Genomic DNA, 23,816 nt, shown 5'->3' with positions numbered 1-23,816 from the left:
CTCCCAATCCCTCGATATGCTTTGAACCGCTGAATTTCCTTACCATTGAAGAGCACTGAAAATTTTACGGAGCTTACCATGCCCATTACAATATGCACCAACTTTTCAGAAAAAACCCAGCCTGAACATTATTACTTTTAAATAATCTCACTCAACTATGTCATATGCTTTCATCATATCAAGCTTCAGGGCACAGTGTCTATTTCTCATCGTTGTGTTCCTTTTCATAAAATGAAGGCACTCATAAGCTGTAATTATGTTGTCAGTAATGAGTCTATCTAGAACGATGACAGATTGTTCCTCTCGTATAATGTTTGACAGTATTAGTACTAATTTCAGAAAAAAAGGGAATCCCTGTTGGCAAGTCCCGCATCCATGCGTGGTTAATCATGGCAACCGACTTTGATTTTTTTCTTAAAATTGTTTAGATAGCTTACCACGTGTGAACCGACTTTGATTTTGACCGGAGTCATCGTCACCTCTCTGTTCCGATCCACAACTTAAACCCCCTACAGGCCTCATAGCATTCGTATAGGCCGGCCGGCCCGCTCACCCAGCCCAGTAGCGGCGCCCCGCAATCGCCCCACACCCCACGCCCTAACCCTAGCACCGCGGCGCCCCAATCTCCGGCGCGCTGCTCCCATCCGCCCGTCTGAAGCCGACCTCATCCCCGTCCCCTCCCATGGATCGCGACCGATCTTCTCGCCGCGACCGCGGCGAGGACCGCCACACCACCCACGAGCGCTCGGATGACCACCACCGACGCCGCCGCCACGACAGCGACGGCCATCAGCACCACCACAAGCGCGACGCCGAAGACGAACACCGCCGTCGTCGCCACGACGACGGTGGTGTCGAGGAAGACCGCCGCCGTGCTCGCCGACACCGTTCGCATTCCCCCTCCGAGTCCCCGCCGACTGCGAAGCGGGATCGGTCGTCGAGCCGCGCGCCCCGGGATTCCGTCGAGCGCCGCGATTCGGCCGACCGCGAGCCGCTGCCGCCGCCGTCTCGGAAACGGAAGGACCACGACAGCGGTGGCGGCGGCCGCCGCGACGGCGACGAGCCCGACCGTGAAGGCGGGAAACGGCCGAGGGCCTCAGTGGAGCCTCCTCCGCGGAAGGAGGAAAGGCCAAGGCGAGAGCGTAGGAGGTTTGAGGATGTTGATGCGTATGGTGATGAGAGGGGTAAGGGGGACAAGGGCAGTCAGTCTGGTGCTAATGGAGATTCACAGAGCGGTGCAGCCACTAATGTAAGTATTTTGTGATGTTTTCTTATATTGTTCATAGTGATGTGATTTATGTTTCTGAATTGGGCAAGTGATTTCTAATGTGCCTGAGTACCAATTTGATGAACTCAGAATTATGTAGTTAGCGATAGTTGTCCTACTACTTTGTGTAGTTTATTCATAGTGCACATTGCTGGTGAAATACTTATTTAGTAAATATATGAGGGTAAGCCCAATAAGTACTTCTGTTTACCTTGGAAGAAATTTGGTCTATGGTTAGTTTTCTCTTTAAAACGTTGATGTCAGGTTCATCATTGTATCCATTCCTATGCTGACTTTGCATCATATATTTTGCAGGGTGGTGCTCAGCAGCCGCTCAATTCTGCACCTGCTGTTGCGGTGCCATCTGCTAATCCTGTTTCTTCAAAGGTATCTTCGATCACTACCACCAATGAAAATGGGGGAGTTAGTATTAGATCTGATGAAGTTACTGGAAAATCTAGTACAGATGGAACTGCAAATTCATCCGCTGGCAGAAGTAGTAACTTAAGTCTTGATGCTTTAGCGAAAGCTAAAAAAGCTTTGCAACTGAAGAAGGAATTATCAGAAAAACTCAAGAGATTACCTGCGGTAAGACATTACAACGATTACTAGTCCTTTGCTTCAATTTTCTTGTTATACTTTTGTAACCATTCTAAGCTCATGTTTGTCCACGCAGCTTAATAAACTCGGCACTACTATTCCTGATACACAAACTCCTAAGAAAGAAACACAGTCTGTTTCTGGCTCGAGTGCTTCTGCAGTCCATGCGGGTGCATCTTCTGAACTGCCTGCTAGTAGTGTCTCTGCTGGCATTTCAGGGCTTACCAACATTCCCAATTTGGATGCTGTGAAGCGAGCACAAGAGCTTGCTGCTAAGATGGGATTTCGCCAGGATCCACAGTTTGCACCTCTTATCAACATGTTCCCTGGTACATCCAGTGAACTGACTATTCCTCAAAGACCTGCCAAGGCTCCTGTTCTTCGTCTTGATGCTCAAGGTAGGGAAATTGATGAGAATGGAAATGTTATTAGCATGACCAAGCCAAGCAACCTGAGTACTCTAAAGGTAAACATCTGCAACTTAACATATATTTCAGGATGATATGTAGTTCTGTACATTGACCCACTACTTTTGGTTCATCCTTTGTTAGGTCAACATTAACAAGCATCTTAACATATATTTCAGGATGATATGTAGTTCTGTACATTGACCCACTACTTTTGGTTCATCCTTTGTTAGGTCAACATTAACAAGCAGAAGAAGGATGCTTTCCAGATTATCAAACCAGACTTGGAGTCGCTTGCAAAAGCTACTGTTCATTTCGATGAAAGGATGGGCATCAACCCAACTAAGCTCCTTCGTCCTAAAAGGCCAGGATTCCAGTTTATTGAGGAAGGCAAACTTTCGAGGCAGGCTGAACTGCAGAGGATTAAGGTTTGTGAGGATTAACCTCTTTTTGGATATATTACAGTCATGTTTTAGTTTATTGTACCTTTGGTACCTAAACTTAATTGTTTGATTGCACAGAATCAATTTGGCGAAGCACAAGCCAAAGAGCTTAAAGTAAAGCAAGCTCAACTTGCTAAGGCAAAAGTCGAGGTAGACATGAACCCAAATCTAATTGAAATTGCTCCTGGTGGAAGGCCTCCAAAGCAAAAGCAGAAGGAAGAGATTCCTGACATTGAGCCATGGTTTGCTGCTACCTCACTCTGTTGATCGTTTGTAAACCCCCTTTATCAGTATACAGCAACTAATGCCTCTTTTATTTCTTTCCAGGGACTCGAAAATTCTGCTATCTCCTACTTACGAGGACATCTCCTTGGAAAAGCTTAATATGGATAAGATCACCATCTATGTGGAACATCCAGAACCATTGGAACCACCGGCTGAGCCTGCGCCACCACCGCCTCAGCCACTTAAGCTGACTAAGAAGGAGCAGAAGAAGCTCAGAACACAGAGGCGCCTCGCTAAGGAAAAAGATAGGCAAGAAATGATTAGGCAAGGCCTCTTGGAGCCACCAAAGCCCAAGGTCAAGATGAGCAACCTTATGAAAGTACTTGGTGCAGAAGCTACACAGGATCCGACACGTATGGAGATGGAAATCCGAACTGCTGCTGCAGAGCGTGAGCAGGCTCACGTGGACCGCAACATTGCCCGCAAACTCACACCATCAGAACGCCGTGAGAAGAAAGAGAGGAAGCTTTTTGATGATCCCAACACACTAGGCTGTATTGTTTGTGTGTACAGAATCAGAGACCTGTCGCACCCCCAGACCCGCTTCAAAGTGGACGTGAATGCCCAAGAGAACCGGCTGACTGGTGCGGCGGTTATCACAGATGGTATAAGTGTTGTGGTTGTGGAAGGAGGGAAGAAGTCGATCAAGAGGTACAATAAGCTGATGCTGAACCGGATTGACTGGGCTGCTGCAGTTGGTGGTGAGGATGATGCCGACGAGGAACCAGACAAGCCGGTGAATAGCTGCGTGTTAGTCTGGCAGGGTAGCGTGGTGAAGCCCACCTTTCCGAGGTTCGGTGTGCATCAGTGTCGGAGCGAGGCTGCTGCCAAGAAGGTGTTTGCAGATGCTAAAGTTCCACACTACTGGGACCTGGCTGTCAACTTTTCGGAAGATTCGTCTTGAGCTCAGCTTCTGTTCTAAGGCAATGAGAGTGTTTGCTGTGGGATTGCTCTACTATTCACATGCAGTTAGTGAGACTGCTGTATGCTAGCACCGCCGTTTACTGGACCGACTACTTTGTATTGTCACGAATGTCATTTTCGGACTTTTGATGCTTGTTGTGAGATCTGTTTACATGATCTAAGCACTGAACGCATGGAAGAGCTGTTGGATTTTTGCAGCATATGCTTTCAAATAAATTTGGTAAGCTTCATCAGTTTAAGATTGTGCAGGCCTTGAATACTTTTATGCCGTGAATTATGTTTATGGTGTTGCGTACGATGCTAGCACGATGAAGTTGCTAACTCCGATCTAAACTTTTCCGTCACTGAACATATATTAAATGAGGTTAGTCGTGCAAAACCACGTGTTATCTGCTTTCACAACGAGCCCCAAATCAATCTAACTGGCTTTGGCAGCAAAATTGCACCTCAGGTGTGGTTTGTGCTAATTTTTTGCCGAAGCTTCTTTCCCTCGAAAATCTCATTGAGGTTTGTGCTAATTTTGCAAAAGCCGGACAATCTCATTGATGAACAACGGCCGATGGACGTGGCTTCAGTTCTTCAGCTCGCCTCCTGTCATGCCCCTAGCCTCTTCCCCAAGCACTTGCCTTGCAGAGTAGTACCCGTCTGGGGCATGATTGTTCCCCAGAGGGGAGAAAGAGCAAATGATGGGCGATATCAGTGCCAGTCATAGCAGTTCATAGTCCATAATTCATATTATTATCTTCTTTTTTTTGCACATAAGTCATACGTACTACTCTCTCCATCCCAAAATAAGTGACTCGATTTTGTACTAAAGTTAATATAAAATCGAGTCACTTATTTTGGGATGGAGAGAGCATTATTCTCTGCAACCCCGTCTCTCCGTTTGCAGCATGGAGTTTATGTACAGAAACGCCGAGAAGCCCCCTGCTGCTCCCTTGGCTTTTTTTGTTGTTGTTGAGAAACTGCTCCCTTGGCTTTTGTTGCCACTGCTGGTGATCTGCTTCTCAAAGTGCTCACTGAGATTGGCCATGATCCTGGGTATAGATAAGACCAACATCTTTGCAAAACGGACACTCAAATAGTAGATATTCTCTTCTTTCGGTGACTTCTTTCTCACTTGGAGTTGGAAATTTCTTCCTTTGCAACATCGCTCTGTGGAACATTTGAAAAGAGAGGAATTGACGCATCTTCAGGTGTACTCGTATGGCCCTTTTTGAGGTGTCTGTTTTCGCATTTGAGGACATTTCTCAGCGGCAGATGGCCTTTGGCCGGCCGCAAGACAGCGAGGGCATTGACTGGTGGGCTAAGGGTTTGTACATGGGTTTTGGTGAATTCCCTTCCAAAACTCCCCCCGCGGACCTCTTCTCACAACAGGAGCTCCACATCCACTCAAAATTTGGTGGGGTGTCATGCCCCTACGCGGATCCTGCATACATTGGCTGCGGAGAATCCAGGTGAGTACCTCAGCCTCCAAATGTTCTGAGTAAGAGCAACTCCAACGGGCCCACCCAAACGGACGGCGATTTCGTCCGCTTTTTGTCCGTTTGGGTCGGTCGCCCGCCCGGCGTCCATCCTGTTTTTCATATGGGTCGGCAGTGCGCCCAACGCGCCGACCCATATGTGCAGGCGTGGCCGGCTGGCCGCCTAATTTTACATTGCATTCAACATATTGTGAAATGAAAATTTAACAAGTAAAATAGTTTAGCCGCCCAAATAAATAGTATAGTTTTACAGGCCAAATAAAAATAAAAATGTTTCACATAGTTTTGCAAACGAATAAAAGAAGATACATCTATTGGTTGCCAACATGAGTCCACATATGCTCAACCAAATCATTTTGCAGTTGCACGTGAGTTTCCCAATCACGCATGTCTTCATGAAACTGAGTGAACTGCTCAAATGTTGCCGCTACTCCATGCTCAGGCACAACATTCTCACCTTGAAACTGAAAGCCTTGATCGTACAGACGTTCCGGGCGCTCGTCTTCTACGATCATATTGTGCATGATCACACAAGCAGTCATCACCTCTCATAGTTTCTGCGTGCTCCAAGTATTAGCAGGATACCGAACGATGCCCCATCGAGATTGCAAAACACCAAAGGCACGCTCGACATCCTTTCTAGCACTCTCTTGCTCTTGGGCAAATCTTTTCCTTTTGTCTCCGACAGGGTTGGGTATTGTGTTTACAATAGCGGTCCACTGAGGATAGATACCGTCACCCAAATAGTACCCTTTGTCGTAGTTGTGGCCGTTGACAGTAAAGTTCACCGGTGGGCTGTTGCCTTCGACAAGCCTAGCAAACACCAACGAGCGCTGAAGCACATTGATATCATTGTGAGATCCAGCCATGCCAAAGAAAGAGTGCCAGATCCAGAGATCTTGAGACGCCACGGCCTCTGGTATGACAGTGCAAGCCCTGACATGTCCCTTATACTGCCCTTGCCAAGCAGAAGGGCAGTTCTTCCACTCCCAGTGCATGCAGTCTATGCTGCCAAGCATCCCCGGGAAGCCCCTGCTAGCATTCATCGCCAACAAACGGGCTGTATCTTCAGCTGTCGGCTCTCTCAAGTACTCAGGGCCAAACACAGCAATCACAGCCTTGCAGAACTTATACAGGGACTCTAGGCATGTAGCCTCGCTCATACGGACGTACTCGTCAATGAGATCACCGGGCACTCCGTATGCAAGCATTCAGATGGCGGCAGTGCATTTCTGATAAAAGGAGAAACCAATCTTGCCGACGGCATCCTCTTTGCACTCGAAGTAGTCATCATAGCCGACCACTCCCTCTCTAATACGGTTGAAAACATGCCTACTCATACGGAACCGGCGGCGAAATTTGTGATGTTTGAACAACGGGTTTGTTGTATCAAAGTAGTCCTTCCAGAGAAGGAAATGCCCGCTCTCCCGGTTACGATTCAACGCCGGAAGGTGGCCCGGAATAGAGCCACGGAACAGCGGCCGCTGGTTGTTGAGGTGGCTCGGAATGGAGCCATGGACCAACACGGCAGCCAATATCTTCTCCTCGTCGTCGGACGACGAATCGTCGGAGTCGCAAATGAAATTATGGAAAAAGAACTCGTCGGCGGAGTCCATTTTCGTACCTTGGCAAACTGTCGAACAGTTTGCGGGCGTCGAAGAAGGAGACGGCCGACGAGGGGAGACGCGGCGCCCACAGACCAGCTAGCTGCCCTGCCGGAGTCCGATGAGTGTGACGGCGTCCGACGAGCGTGCCAGTCGTATGTGGCGGGGGTGGCGAGGCGTCTTCTTGGTCGCGGGCGGCTGGGCGGTGGGGGAAGCGGCGGCGGGAACCAATTTGCTCCCCGGTGGCAAAACGGCGGCGGCGGGCGACTAGGGGCAGGGGCGGCGTTGCTGGGCGGATGTGGAGGCGGCGGCAGCTGGAAGAGTCGCCGGTAAAAATGGGCGGCGGCGTCGGTGACGGAGGAGGCGGGGGCGAGGGTTGCTTGTTGGCCGGGGGAGGGGAGGCCAATGTGCCACAGACCAACGGGCCCGGGGACAGGAGTAGGCGAGCACGCGCGCGTCCGTCGCGTGTCCGCGCCGACGCAAATCAGGCCAAAAATGGGCCGGGAATGGGTCGCCCGCGGACGAAAAACGGACGCGCGTCCGTTTGGGTCGGCGCGTTGGGCCGCCTTTTCTGTCCGCGCCGACCCAAACGGACGGCCGCGGACGAAATGGGTCGCCCCATTGGAGTTGCTCTAATAACATATTCCCTCTGTTTTTGTTTACTCCGCATATTAGCTTTGGTCAAAGTCAAACTTCGTAAACTTTGACAAAGTTTGTAGACAAAAATATTAACGTATACAATAACAAATCAATATCATTAGATTCATTATTGAATACACTTTCACATCATATAGATTTGTATTGTAAATGTTCATATTTTTTCTATAAACTTGGTCAAACTTTATGAAGTTTGACTTCAGTCAAATCTAATATACAGAGTAAATAAAAACAGAGGAAGTATAAGGGAGCGGACTGAAGCGGTATTTCTAATTCATGCAATTGGGCGAAGGCTTGATCAGACGATTCACCATTATCACTTACTCCCTCTCCGTAAAGTATATTCTCTCCGTCTTAAAATAAGTGTCTCAAGTTTAGTACTCCCTCCATTTCATAATGTGGTGTGTCCGCGTTTTTCGAGATCTAAGTTTGATCATAAATTTAACCAACGAGACCGACTGTGGTGGGAGCAAAAATTATACCACTGAATTCGTATCGAAATAGCGAATTCCATACTATAATTTTTGTTCCCGCCGCAATCGGTCTCGTTAGTTAAATTTATGGTCAAATTTTGATCTCAGGAAACACGGGCGCACTACACTATGAAGTGGAAGGAGTACTACAAAACTTGAGACACTTATTTTAAGTCAGAAGGAGTACTTTAGAGCGTTTAGATCACTACTTCTTATATTATTAATTTCACAGAGTGAGTACAAGTTATCCACTCTTTACGCAGTCAAGAAATAATATCCCACAGGTTGCACTCTTCAAAAACCATGCACCTTCCTGCACACGAAACCACTGGAGTACATCGTTATCCGCGTACATACCATACGTAATCAGATAGCTGCCCCCACTAAGCACCATTAAGAAAGTACTAATGCTTAGTTTAATCATCACCATTTCTTTTCTCCTGAACATCTGTCCACCTGCCATAGTCATGCCTTGTCATTTCCCCCCTTCTAAAATTGACTCCTTACGCGCGCAACATCCTCGTCATGCCACGCCCTCCATAATACTAAAAGTATCATTTGTAGTATTATGTAAATTTGCAACAAAATCTCCAGTAGAAAGGCACCTCTCTTAAAGGTTACTTCTATCGCGTGCTTTGTCCAGCGAGCGAGACCATTCCACTCTTGTGCGTATCGATCGCGTGCTTTGTTCGCCTAGCTGGGAGGCCGCCCACCCCAACCGTCTCCTACGCTGCCTTTCATCTGCTGCCTTGGATCACGCACCCCTTCTCGTCGACTGTGCTATGCCCTCGACAGGCCCTCGATGCTTCCACTTCGAAAGATTTTGGCCCAAGCTTGAGGGCTTCCACCAGACCGTGGCGCCGCGTGGCACGAGACGCCTCCCGATCCCGACCCGTTTTGGCGGATTTTTTCTCGTCTCAAATTCACCGCCCGCCGTCTTCAGAGCTGGAGTGCGCGATCAGTTGGCCATGTTGCGCTCCGTCTCTCCATCTCGTGTGAGCTGATCGCACGTCTCGATGCGGCTCAAGACTTCAGGCAGCTGTCCCCGACGGAATCCTGGCTCCGACGCCAACTTAAGAGGACCTATCTTGGGCTCGCCTCCCTCCATCGATCCATCGCCCGCCAGCGTGTCCGCCTTTCCTCGCTGCGTGCTGGAGACACCGACATCGCCTTCCTTCGCTTGCGTGCCGCCCATCGCAAGAACCGGAACCGCATACATGAGCTCCGCGTGGACGACTCCGTCTTCACCGACCCCGCGGCCATGGCCGAGGCGGCCTACCGCCACTTCTCTGACCTTCTTGGCACCGCCGACCACCGCGACCACATCGTCGCCCTCGAGGAGATCGATGACCGTCGTTTCGACCTCTCTGCGCTTGATCAGCCCTTCTCGGCCGATGAGATCTGGGCCGCCATCCGCCAGCTACCTCGTGGCAAGGCACCCGACCCTGATGGTTTCATCTTCGAGTTCGTGACGACTTCGTCGAGGCCTTTGGTAAGCTCTACGAGCTGAATGGTCGTGGCTTCCACAAGCTCAATGAGGCCCTTCTCACGCTCATCCCGAAGGGGTCGGATGCCTCCACGCTCTCAGAGTACAGACCGATCAGCCTCATACACCTCTTCGCCAAGCTCGTCGCCAAAGTCCTCTCCCTCTGGCTCGCGCCGCGCTTTGGCGAGCTCACCTCCGCCAACCAGAGTGCCTTCATCGCTGGCCGCACCATCCACGATAACTTCGTGCTAGTGCAGCAAACCGCCAGGCAGCTCCACAGCCTCCATCTGCCGCGTGTTTTGCTTAAACTAGACATTGCCCGGGCCTTCGATTCCGTCTCCTGGCCGTTTCTCCTCGAGGTGCTTCAGCACTTGGGCTTCGGGCCACGCTGGCGCAACTGGATCTCCATCCTCATCTCCTTGGCTAGCACTCGGGTGCTCATCAACGGATCTCCAGGGCCGCCGATTCGCCACTGTAAGGGGCTGCGGCAAGGCGACCCTGTGTCCCCCATGCTCTTCGTCATCGTGATCGACGTCCTGAATCGCCTTTTCCAACGCGCCACTACCTGCGGGCTCCTCCAACGGCTCACCGATCGCCACATGTCCACGAGCCTCTCCCTCTATGCAGACGACGTTGTGCTGTTATGCCGCCCCGACGAGCGTGACCTCTCTGCGGTCCTCTGCATCCTTCGAATGTTCGGCACTGCCTCAGGCCTTCACACCAACCTGGATAAATGCGTCGCGCTGCCCATCCAGTGTATCCCCGAGCTTCGAGACTCCCTCTCAAGTCTCTTCCCCTGCCCTCTTGGCGAGTTCCCCGTAAAGTACCTCGGCCTCTCGCTCTCCATCCGCAAGGTCCCTGCCTCCGCCTTGCAGCCCTTCGTGGAGAGGCTGGAGAAGAAGCTCTCCACCTGGTGGGCATCCATGATTTCCCGCGGCGAGCGGCTGGCCCTTGTCCGCCACGTCTTCTGCGCGATGCCCACCCACATCCTGATTGCCATGTCGCTGCACACTTCCATTCTCCGACAGGTGAACCGCCTCATTCGCGCATTCCTCTGGCAAGGCCGAAAAACCACCAACGGAGGGCACTGCCTCGTCAGTTGGGCCAGGATCTGCCGGCCGCTCGCCTTTGGCGGCCTCGGCATTCCGGATCTCCAGCGCTGCGCTGATACGTCTCCAACGTATCTATAATTTTTTATTGTTCCATGTTATTATATTATCTGTTTTGAATGTTTTATATGCATTAATATGCTATTTATATGATTTTTGGGACTAACCTATTAACCTAGAGCCCAGTGCGAGTTTCTGTTTTTTCCTTGTTTTAGCGTTTCGCAGAAAAGGAATACCAAACGGAGTCCAAACAGAATAAAACTTTCGCCATGATTTTTCTTGGACCAGAAGACACCCAGGAGACTTAGAGTGCAAGTCAGAGGAGCCTCGAGGTGGCCACAAGGGTGGAGGGCGCGGCCCCCGACCTTGTGGGCCCCTCGTAGGTCCCATGACCTAATTCTTCCTCCTATATATACTCTTATACCCCAAAAACATCGAGGGGAGCCACAAAACCACTTTTCCACCGCCGCAACCTTCTGTACCCATGAGATCCCATCTTGGGGCCTTTTCCGGCATCCTGCCGGAGGGGGAATCGATCACGGAGGGCTTCTTCATCAACACCATTGCCTCTCCGATGAAGCGTGAGTAGTTTACTTCAGACCTACGGGTCCATAGCTAGTAGCTAGATGGCTTCTTCTCTCTCTTTGATTCTCAACACAAAGTTCTCCTCGATGTTCTTGGAGATCTATTCGAGTAATACTCTTTTGCGGTGTGTTTGCCGAGATCCGTGAATTGTGGATATATGATCAGCTTATCTATGAATATTATTTGAATCTCCTCTGAATTCTTATATGCGTGATTTGATATCTTTGCAAGTCTCGTCGAACTATCGATTTGGTTCGGCCAACTAGATTGGTTTTTCTTGCAATGGGAGAAGTTCTTAGCTTTGGTTTCAATCTTGCGGTGTCCTTTCCCAATGACAGTAGGGGCGGTAAGGCATGTATTGTATTATTGCCATAGAGGATAAAAAGATGGGGTTTTCATCATACTGCTTGAGTTAATCCCACTACATCATGTCATCTTGCTTAATGCGTTACTCTGTTCTTATGAACTTAATACTCTAGATGCAAGCAAGAGTCGGTCGATGTGTGGAGTAATAGTAGTAGATGCAGAATCGTCTCGGTCTACTTGACACAGGCGTGATGCCTATATTCATGATCATTGCCTTAGATATCGTCATAACTTTGCGCTTTTCTATCAATTTCTCGGCAGTAATTTGTTCACCCACCGTAATAATTTCTATCTTGAGAGAAGCCTCTAGTGAAACCTATGGCCCCCGGATCTATTTTACATCATATTAGTTTCCCGTCAACTTGCCAATTTCTGTCGCCGTTCCTTTATTTTGCAATCTTTACTTTCCATTCCATAAAGCCAAAATACCAAAAATATTACATTACCGTTTATCCATCTCTATCAGATCTCACTTTGCGAATAATCGTGAAGGGATTGACAACCCTTTTATCGTGTTGGTTGCAAGTTGATGTTTGTTTGTGCAGGTATTCGGTGGCTTGCTGCGTAGTCTCCTACTGGATTGATACCTTGGTTCTCAAAACCGAGGGAAATACTTACACTCCTTTGCTGCATCACCCTTTCCTCTTCAAGGGAAAAAACCAACGCAAGCTCAAGAGGTAGCAAGAAGGATTTCTGGTGCCGTTGCCGGGGAGATCTACACCAAGCCAAGACATATCAAGTACCCATCATAAACTCTCATCTCTCGCATTACATTATTCGCCATTCGCCTCTCGTTTTCCTCTCCCCCACTTCTAAAACGATTTTCGAAAAGATTCGCCTTTTTTTCGCCTCTTTCGTTCGTCTTTTCGTTTGCTTGTCACCATCATGTCTGAAACTGGGGAGGTTATTGTTGAAAAGGATAGTAGTAACGATGGGGCAAACCTTGATGCTTTTGCTTATTCTAATCCTCATGAAGAATCTACTATCTTGCACACAAAGAAAATCCGCATAGGTAGCGGAAATATTATTGGAAAGGGGGTTATTCAATATTTTTTTACTTGTGCCGGTGCACTCCCCGCTATGGGTGGATCTATCCTCCATAAAAGTAGTAGCCTTGCGGATGCTATATATTTTCTTGTTGTTGAACTTGAAAGACAGTTTGTTCACATGCATCCATCCATACAAAGGATTTTTCTAGAGTTTTCTAATATCGAGCATTCTTCTGTTAAGTGCGCTGCCACTATATTCCTACCTCATGAGTTTAGATTTATTATGAACGAAGCTAGTGAAATTTTCGCTCATTATAAAGTAGATGGTGGTCGACCTCCCATAGAGTGATTCTCTTTAATCAAGAGGATATAATGCGTTTACGATCTTTAGATCATGTTTCTTATAACGAGAATCTAAGAAAGAGAGTTCCTACTGATGTTTTAGTGAATAAGATTTCTGAACTTAATGATGATTTTGCTATTCAAAATAACGGATTAGGTTTCTCTCTTGGACACAAGCTCATGACTTTTTGCCAAAGGAATGCTTATAATGATGAGTTGGTCATACAATATGAAGGGCCGAAGGAGGAACCAATGCCGGGGAAACATCCCTCCGGGAGGCGGAAATCATCACCATCGATCCTCTCATCGGGAGGGGGTCAATTTCCATCAACATCTTCACCAGCACCATCTCCTCTCAAACCCTAGTTCATCTCTCGTATCCAATCTTTGCCTCAAAACCCCAGATTGGTACATGTGGGTTGCTAGTAGTGTTGATTACTCCTTGTAGTTGATGCTAGTTGGTTTATTTGGTGGAAGATCATATGTTCAGATCCTTTATGCATATTAATGCCCCTCTGATTATGAACATGAATATGATTTGTGAGTAGTTATGTTTGTTCCCAAGGACATGGGAGAAGTCTTGCTATAAGTAGTCATGTGAATTTGGTATTCGTTCGATATTTTGATGAGATGTATGTTGTCTTTCCTCTAGTGGTCTTATGTGAACGTCGAATACATGACACTTCACCATTGTTTGGGCCTAGGGGAAAGGCATTGGGAAGTAATAAGTAGATGATGGGTTGCTAGAGTGACAGAAGCTTAAACCCTAGTTTATGCGTTGCTTCGTAAGGGGCTGATTTGGATCCACATGTTTCATGCTATGGTTAGGTTTACCTTAATACTTATTTTGTAGTTGCGGATGCTTGCAAGAGGGGTTAATCATAAGTGCGATGCTTGTCCAAGGAAGGGCAGTACCCAAGCACTGGTCCACCTACATATCAAATTATCAAAGTAACGAACGCGAATCATATGAGCATGATGAAAACTAGCTTGATGATAATTCCCATGTGTCCTCGGGAGCACTTTCCTTTATATAAGAGTTTGTCCAGGCTTGTCCTTTGCTACAAAAAGTATTGGGCCACCTTTCTGCACCTTGTTTACATTTGTTACTAGTTACCCGTTACAAATTACCTTATCACAAAACTATCTGTTACCGATAATTTCAGTGCTTGCAGAGAACACCTTACTGAAAACCGCTTGTCATTTCCTTTTGCTCCTCGTTGGGTTCGACACTCTTACTTATCGAAAGGACTACGATAGATCCCCTATACTTGTGGGTCATCAAGACTCTTTTCTGGCGCCATTGCCGGGGAGTGAAGCGCCTTTGGTAAGTGGAATTTGGTAAGGAAAAATTTATATAGTGTGCTGAAATTTACTGTCACTTGTTACTATGGAACATAATCCTTTGAGGGGCTTGTTAGGGGTATCTTCACCCCGACCAGTAGAGCAAAGAGTTGCTCCTCAACCTACTGAACCTACTGAAAATGTTTACTTTGAAATTCCTTCGGGTATGATAGAGAAACTGCTAGCTAATCCTTTTACAGGAGGTGGAACATTGCATCCCGATTTGCACCTAATCTATGTGGATGAAGTTTGTGGATTATTTAAGCTTGCAGGTATGCCCGAGGATGTTATAAAGAAGAAGGTCTTCCCTTTATCTTTGAAGGGAAATGCATTGACATGGTTTAGGCTATGTGATGATATGGGATCATGGAACTACAACCGATTGAAATTGGAATTTCATCAGAAGTTTTATCCTATGCATCTGGTATATCGTGATCGTAATTATATATATATTTTTTGGCCTCGCGAAGGAGAAAGCATCGCTCAAGCTTGGGGGAGGCTTAAGTCAATGTTATATTCATGCCCCAATCATGAGCTCTCAAGAGAAATTATTATTCAGAATTTTTATGCTCGGCTTTCTCTCAATAATCGCTCCATGCTCGATACTTCTTGTACCGGTTCTTTTATGATGAAGACTATTGAATTCAAATGGGATTTATTGGAAAGAATTAAACGCAACTCTAAAGATTGGGAACTCGACGAAGGTAAGGAGTCAGGTATAACACCTAAGTTTGATTGTGTTAAATCTTTTATGGATACCTATGCTTTTCGTGAATTTAGCACTCAATATGGACTTGACTTTGAGATAGTAGTTTCTTTCTGTGAATCATTTGCTACTCATGTTGATCTTCCTAAGGAGAAGTGGTTTAAATATCATCCTCCCATTGAAGTAAAAGTAGTTGAACCTATTAAAGTTGAAGAAAAGACTAGCACTTATAATGTTGATCCTATTGTTCCTACCGCTTATATTGAGAAACCACCTTTCCCTGTTAGAATAAAGGATCATGCTAAAACTTCAACTGTGGTCAACAAAAGTAATATTAGAACACCCAAACCCTCTGAGCAAATTAAAGTTGAACCTAGTATTGCTATGGTTAAAGATCTCTTGGTTGATAATATTGATGGGCATGTTATTTACTTCTGTGATGAAGCTGCTAGAATTGCTAGACCCGATACTAAAAATAAACATAGACCTGTTGTAGGCATGCCTGTTATTTCTGTTAAAATAGGAGATCATTGCTATCATGGTTTATGTGATATGGGTGCTAGTGCGAGTGCAATTCCTCATTCTTTATACGAAGAAATTATGCATGATATTGCACCTGCTGAGTTAGAAGGTATTGATGTTACAATTAAGCTTGCCAATAGAGATACTATTTCACCAATTGGGATTGTTAGAGATGTTGAAGTCTTGTGTGGAAAAATTAAATATCCTACTGATTTTATTGTTCTTGCTTCCCCACAAGATAACTTTTGTCCCATTATATTTGGCAGACCCTTCTTGAATACTGTTAATGCTAAGATAGATTGCAAAAAGGATATTGTTTCTGTTGGTTTAGGGGATATGTCTCATGATTTTAATTTTGCTAAATTTCGTAGACAACCCCATGATAAAGAATTGCCTAGTAAAGATGAAATTATTGGTCTTGCTTCTATTGCCGTGCCTCCTAAAGATCCTTTAGAACAATATTTGTTAGACCATGAAAATGTATGTTTATGAATGAAAGAAGGGAAATAGATGAAGTATTCTTTAAACAGGGACCTATTTTGAAACACAACTTGCCTGTTGAAATTCTAGGGGATCCTCCTCCACCCAAGGGTGATCCCGTGTTTGAGCTTAAACTATTACCCGATACTCTTAGATATGCTTATCTTGATGAAAAGAAGATATATCCTGTTATTATTAGTGCTAACCTTTTAGAGCAGGAAGAAGAGAAATTATTGAAAACTCTGAAGAAGCACCGTGGTGCTATTAGATATACTCTTGATGATCTTAAGGGCATTAGTCCCACTCTATGCCAGCACAAAATAAAATTGGAGAAAGACGCTAAACCGGTCGTTGATCACCAACGACGGTTAAATCCTAAGATGAAAGAAGTGGTAAGAAAAGAAATACTAAAGCTTCTGGAGGCAGGTATAATTTATCCCATTGTTGATAGTCATTGGGTAAGTCCTGTCCATTGTGTCCCTAAGAAGGGAGGTATTACTGTTGTTCCTAATGATAAAGATGAATTGATCCCACAAAGAATTGTTACAGGTTATAGAATGGTAATTGATTTCCGCAAATTAAATAAAGCTACTAAAAAGGATCATTATCCTTTACCTTTTATTGATCAAATGCTAGAAAGATTATCCAAACATACACATTTTTGCTTTCTAGACGGTTATTCTGGTTTCTCTCAAATACCTGTGTCAAAAGAGGATCAAGAAAAGACCACTTTTACTTGCCCTTTCGGTACCTTTGCTTATAGACGTATGCCTTTTGGTTTATGCAATGCACCTGCTACCTTTCAAAGATGTATGACTGCTATATTCTCTGACTTTTGTGAAAAGATTGTTGAGGTTTTCATGGATGATTTCTCCGTTTATGGAACTTCTTTTGATCTTAAGCAACCTTGATCGAGTTTTGCAGAGATGTGAAGAAACTAATCTTGTCTTGAATTGGGAGAAGTGTCACTTTATGGTTAATGAAGGTATTGTCTTGGGGCATAAAATTTCTGAAAGAGGTATTGAAGTTGATAAAGCTAAAGTTGATGCTATTGAAAAGATGCCGTGTCCTAAGGACATTAAAGGTATAAGAAGTTTCCTTGGTCATGCCCGTTTTTATAGGAGGTTCATTAAAGACTTATCAAAAATTTCTAGGCCTCTGACTAATCTCTTACAAAAAGATATTCCTTTTGTCTTTGATGATGATTGTGTAGAAGCATTTGAAATACTTAAGAAAGCTTTGATTTCTGCACCTATTGTTCAGCCTCCTGATTGGAATTTACCCTTTGAAATTATGTGTGATGCTAGTGATTATGCTGTAGGTGCTGTTCTAGGACAAAGAGTTGATAAGAAATTAAATGTTATTCAATATGCTAGTAAAACTCTAGACAGTGCCGAGAGAAATTATGCTACTACTGAAAAGGAATTTTTAGCAGTTGTATTTGCTTGTGATAAGTTCAGACCTTATATTGTTGATTCTAAAGTAACAATTCCCACTTATCATGCTGCTATTAAATACCTTATGGAAAAGAAAGATGCTAAACCTAGACTTATTAGATGGGTTCTCTTGCTACAAGAATTTGATTTGCATATTATTGATAGAAAGGGAGCTGAGAACCCCGTTGCAGACAACTTGTCTAGGTTAGAGAATGTTCTTGATGACCCACTACCTATTGATGATAGCTTTCCTGATGAACAATTAGCTGTCATAAATGCTTCTCGTACTGCTCCATGGTATGCTGATTATGCTAATTACATTGTAGCTAAATTTATACCACCTAGTTTCACATACCATCAAAAGAAAAAGTTTTTCTATGATTTAAGACATTACTTCTGGGATGACCCACACCTTTATAAAGGAGTAGATGGTGTTATTAGACGTTGTGTACCTGAGCATGAACAGGAACAGATCCTACGCAAGTGTCACTCCGAGGCTTATGGAGGACACCACGCTGGAGATAGAACTGCACATAAGGTATTGCAATCCGGTTTTTATTGGCCTACTCTTTTCAAGGACGCCCGTAAGTTTGTGTTGTCTTGTGATGAATGTCAAAGAATTGGTAATATTAGTAGACATCAAGAAATGCCTATGAACTATTCACTTGTTATTGAACCATTTGATGTTTGCGGCTTTGATTATATGGGACCATTTCCTTCCTCTAATGGGTATACACATATTTTAGTTGCTGTTGATTACATTACTAAGTGGGTAGAAGCTATTCCAACTAGTAGTGCTGATCATAACACCTCTATTAAGATGCTTAAAGAAGTTATTTTTCCGAGGTTTGGAGTCCCTAGATATTTAATGACTGATGGTGGTTCACATTTTATTCATGGTGCTTTTCGTAAAATGCTTGGTAAGTATGATGTTAATCATAGAATTGCATCTCCATACCACCCACAGTCTAGCGGTCAAGTAGAATTGAGTAATAGAGAGATTAAATTAATTTTGCGGAAGACTGTTAATAGATCTAGAAAAAACTGGTCCAAAAAACTTGATGATGCATTATGGGCTTATAGAACTGCATATAAAAATCCCATGGGTATGTCTCCGTATAAAATGGTTTATAGAAAAGCATGTCACTTACCTCTCGAACTAGAGCATAAGGCATATTGGGCCATTAAAGAGCTCAATTATGATTTCAAACTTGCTGGTGAGAAGAGACTATTTGACATTAGCTCACTTGATGAATGGAGAACTCAGGCCTATGAGAATGCCAAACTATTTAAAGAAAAAGTTAAAAGATGGCATGACAAAAGGACACAAAAGCGTGAGTTTAATGTAGGTGATTATGTTTTGCTATACAACTCTCGTTTAAGATTTTTTGCAGGAAAACTCCTATCTAAATGGGAAGGTCCATACGTTATTGAGGAGGTGTATCGTTCCGGTGCCATAAAAATCAACAACTTCGAAGGCACAAATCCAAAGGTGGTGAACGGTCAAAGAATCAAACATTATATCTCAGGTAATCCCATAAATGTTGAAACTAATGTTATTGAAACCGTAACCCCGGAGGAATACATAAGGGACACTTTCCAGAATGTTTTAGACTCCAAAAAGGAATAGGTATGTGGTACGGTAAGTAAACCGACTCCAAAACAGTTCTAATAGCAATTTTTCTCCATTTTGGAATATTTAAGAGAATAGGAAAATAAGAAGTAGTCCGAAAGGGACACGAGGCATCCACGAGGGTGGAGGGCGCGCCCTACCCCCTGGGCGCGCCCCCTGCCTCGTGGGCACCTCATGTGCTCTTCGGACTTCGTTTTCTTGCACGATACTTCTTTTAGTCGGTAAAATTCATTATATAATCTCCCAAAGGTTTTAACCACCGTACCACGTAAATATCCTATGTTTTTGTTTCGAGCTGTTTTCTGCCAGAGTTGTCAAGGCCAGGCATCATGTCGTCCCCCTCCTCCAACAATGAGGGCAACGATGCTTGGCTAATGAAGATAGAGCTAAAGAGAGAAGAACCCGGGGAGATCAAAAAGGATGATAGGATCAAGAAGGCCATGGAGGATCAAGCTCCGGCAGTAGAAGAAGAAGACATCCTTCAACCTCATTACAATCTTCTTACCCCCACTGAAATTGAAGCTTTCAAGATGATTGAAATAGTTCGGGTGCAGAACAAGTATCTAACTCGTGAAAATATTCTATTGCAAGAGCATATCACCGCACTCAAGGGCATTATTCGTAAGTTGGAGAACCTCCTACGCTCGATGTTGGACGACAAGCCTACGTCATCAATAACTCCATCATCACCACCTCCGAGGATGGAGACATAAACACATGGGTATGGGCACCCCTTGGCAACTGCCAAGCTTGGGGGAGGTGCCCCGGTATCGTATCACCATCATACTCCTATCTTTACCTTTTTCTTAGTTCGATCCTTTTGGTAATATCTTGATCTAGTAGAATAAAGTTTTAGTATGATCTAGTTTTGAGTTTTGCTTTATGATCCTTCTATGTAATCGTGTCCTTGAGCTATATATATAATAAAGTTTAGTTTTGAGTCAAGGGCTTTGCTATCTTGCTATGATCTTGAGGGAATAATAAAAGAAATAATAAAAAGAATTACAGAGATCATATTGATCTTATGGAGAGTAGTGACCTCACATATAGAAGAGTATGATGAATAAAAGTTGTTGAGAGTTGACAAACATAGTTTTGGTCATCGTTGCAATTAATAGGAAGTAATAAAGAAAGAGAGGTTTTCACATATAAATATACTATCTTGGACATCTTTTATGATTGTGAGCACTCATTAAAACATGACATGCTAAAAAGTTGATGTTGGACAAGGAGGACATCGTAATGGGTTATGTTTTCTTATATCCAAAATAAAGTATACTGTCATGGATCATCCAACATGTTGAGCTTGCCTTTCCCTCTCATGCTAGCCAAATTCTTTGCACCAAGTAGAGATACTACTTGTGCTTCCAAATATCCTTAAACCCAGTTTTGCCATGAGTGTCCACCATACCTACCTATGGATTGAGTAAGATCCTTCAAGTAAGTTGTCATTGTTGCATGCAATAAAAGTTGCTCTCTAAATATGTATGATCTATTAATGTGGAGAAAATAAGCTTTATACGATCTTGTGATATGTAATAAATAAAAGCGACGGACTACATAATAAAGGTCCCTATCACAAGTGGCAATATAAAGTGACGTTCTTTTGCATTAAGATTTCGTACATCCAACCATAAAAGCACATGACAACCTCTGCTTCCCTCTGCGAAGGGCCTATCTTTTATTTTTGTCTTATATCTTATGCAAGAGTCGCGGTGATCTTCACCTTTCCTTTTTACACTTTATCCTTTGGCAAGCACATTGTGTTGGAAAGATCCTGATATATATATATATCCAATTAGATGTAAGTTTTCATAAAGCATTGTTGTTGACATTACCCTTGAGGTAAAAGGTTGGGAGGCAACATTATAAGCCCCTATCTTTCTCTGTGTCTGACTAAAACTCCATACCCATAAGTATTGCGTGAGTGTTAGCAATTGTGAAAGACTAAATGATAGTTGAGTATGTGGAGTTGCTGAAAAGCTCTATTATTGACTCTTTCCGATGTTATGATAAATTGCAATTGCTTCAATGACCGAGATTATAGTTTGTTAGTTTTCAATGAAGTTTGTGATTCATACTTGACATTGTGAATAGATTGTTACTTTAGCATAATAAATCATATGACAATATATATATATATATATATATATATATATATATATATATATGTTGTTATAAGAATGATCATGATGCCCTCATGTCCGTATTTTATTTTATCGACACCTCTATCTCTAAACATGTGGACATATTTTTCGTTATCGGCTTCCGCTTGAGGACAAGTGAGGTCTAAGCTTGGGGGAGTTGATACGTCCATTTTGCATCATGATTTTATATCAATATTTATTGCATTATGGGCTGTTATTACACATTATGTCACAATACTTATGCCTATTCTCTCTTATTTTACAAGGTTTACACGAAGAGGGAGAATGCTGGTAGCTGGAATCCTGGACTGGAAAAGGAGAAAATATTAGAGACCTATTCTGCACAACTCCAAAAGTCCAGAAACTCCACGAAAGTCAGTTTTGGAATATATAAAAAACATTGGGCGAAGAAAGCACCAGAGGGGGGCCACACCCTGTCCACGAGGGGGGGGGGGCTACCCCTGGGCGCGCCCCCTGCCTCGTGGGCCCCTGGCAGGCCTCCGGTGCCCATCTTTTGCTATATGAAGTCTTTCGCCCTGGAAAAAATCAGAAAGAAGCTTTTGGGACGAAGCGCCGCCGTCTTGAGGTGGAACCTGGCGAAACCAATCTAGGGCTCCGGCGGAGCTGTTCTGCCGGGGAAACATCCCTCCGGGAGGGGAAAATCATCACCATCGTCATCGCCATCGATCCTCTCATCGGGAGGGGGTCAATCTCCATAAACATCTTCACCAGCACCATCTCCTCTCAAACCCTAGTTCATCTCTCGTATCCAATCTTTGCCTCAAAACCTCAGATTGGTACCTGTGGGTTGCTAGTAGTGTTGATTACTCCTTGTAGTTGATGCTAGTTGGTTTATTTGGTGGAAGATCATATGTTCAGATCCTTTATGCATATTAATGCCCCTCTAATTATGAACATGAATATGATTTGTGAGTAGTTATGTTTGTTCTCGAGGACATGGGAGACGTCTTGCTATAAGTAGTCATGTGAATTTGGTATTCGTTCGATATTTTGATGAGATGTATGTTGTCTTTCCTCTAGTGGTGTTATGTGAACGTCGACTACATGACACTTCACCATTGTTTGGGCCTAGGGGAAGGCATTGGGAAGTAATAAGTCGATGATGGGTTGCTAGAGTGACAGAAGCTTAAACCCTAGTTTATGCGTTGCTTCGTAAGGGGCTGATTTGGATCCACATGTTTCATGCTATGGTTAGGTTTACCTTAATACTTCTTTTGTAGTTGTGGATGCTTGCAAGAGGGGTTAGTCATAAGTGGGATGCTTGTCCAAGGAAGGGCAGTACCCAAGCACTGGTCCACCCACATATCAAATTATCAAAGTAACGAACGCGAATCATATGAGCATGATGAAAACTAGCTTGATGATAATTCCCATGTGTCCTCGGGAGCACTTTCCTTTATATAAGAGTTTGTCCAGGCTTGTCCTTTGCTACAAAAAGGATTGGGCCACCTTGCTGCACCTTGTTTACATTTGTTACTAGTTACCCGTTGTCGGTGTCAAAACCGGCGGATCTCGGGTAGGGGGTCCCGAACTGTGCGTCTAAGGTCGATGGTAATAGGAGACAAGGGACACAATGTTTACCCAGGTTCGGGCCCTCTCTATGGAGGTAATACCCTACTTCCTGCTTGATTGATCTTGATGAATATGAGTATTACAAGAGTTGATCTACCACGAGATCGTAATGGCTAAACCCTAGAAGTCTAGCCTGTATGACTATGATAATGAATCTCTCCTCTCCGGACTAAGTCCTCCGGTTTATATAGACACCGGGAGGATCTAGGGTTACACAAGGTCGGTTACAAAGAAAGGAATCTACATATTTGGTCGCCAAGCTTGCTTTCCACGCCAAGGAGAGTCCTATCCGGACACGGGTGCAGTCTTCGGTCTTCGTATCTTCACAACCCTTCAGTCCGGCCCGTGGCTAACAGGCCGGACGCCTGAGGACCCCTTAGTCCAGGACTCCCTCAGTAGCCCCTGAACCTGGCTTCAATGACAAGGTATCCGGTGCATAGATCTGTCTTCTGCATTGCAAGGCGGGTTCCTCCTTCCGAACTCCAAAATAGTCTTCGGACGTATCAACGTGTCCGGACCTGTAACACACACACCACACACAACCGCAGAGAGAATATAATATTCCACGAGTCCAATCCACTGACAACTTTTTGTAACATGACATCACGTCTGCCCGGTCATAATTTCGAACCATTTTTCGTCCGCCGCTCCATGTTTCGAGACACGGTTGCCATTGGCATGTCTTGTTAAAGAAGAGATCGTGTCCCCTTATTACGGGATTCTCATCAATACGGGCGTGGGTAACCCAACCGTGCCGTTTACACAACCCTTGGGAATAGGCGAGTTTTAAGGCGAGTGGGGAGGCGCTTGACATTCACGGCCTTTATAAGGGGATAAGGATTCGTCCTCATTCACTCACGCCTTCTCCTTCCTCTGTCCATCCATTCTCGAGCTCCAGCGCCCAAGCTCTAGCTTTCCCCGCCCGAGAAAGCAC

At 44.7% G+C, this 23,816-nt stretch overlaps 1 protein-coding gene across 2 annotated transcripts; it reads left to right on the top strand.

Moving 5' to 3' along the window:
- Positions 1-527: 527 nt before the first annotated feature.
- Positions 528-4,165, top strand: LOC109762796 (protein RDM16). Of its 2 annotated transcripts, XM_020321672.4 has the most exons (7): positions 531-1,249; positions 1,583-1,654; positions 1,734-1,855; positions 1,944-2,333; positions 2,508-2,702; positions 2,796-2,959; positions 3,045-4,165. In XM_020321672.4, the coding sequence occupies exons 4-7, from the start codon at positions 2,145-2,147 to the stop codon at positions 3,904-3,906; spliced, it is 1,410 nt and encodes a 469-aa protein (XP_020177261.1). In that variant the 5' UTR covers positions 531-1,249; positions 1,583-1,654; positions 1,734-1,855; positions 1,944-2,144; the 3' UTR covers positions 3,907-4,165. The 2 variants fall into 2 exon arrangements, with proteins under 2 accessions (XP_020177260.1, XP_020177261.1); XM_020321671.4 differs by having other exon boundaries at positions 528-1,249; positions 1,583-1,855.
- The last annotated feature ends 19,651 nt before the right edge of the window (positions 4,166-23,816 follow it).

The sequence above is a fragment of the Aegilops tauschii genome, chromosome 5, assembly GCF_002575655.3.
Source record: "Aegilops tauschii subsp. strangulata cultivar AL8/78 chromosome 5, Aet v6.0, whole genome shotgun sequence".
In the NCBI taxonomy this organism is placed as follows: Eukaryota; Viridiplantae; Streptophyta; class Magnoliopsida; order Poales; family Poaceae; genus Aegilops; species Aegilops tauschii.
This window is presented reverse-complemented; position numbering and strand designations above follow the sequence as displayed.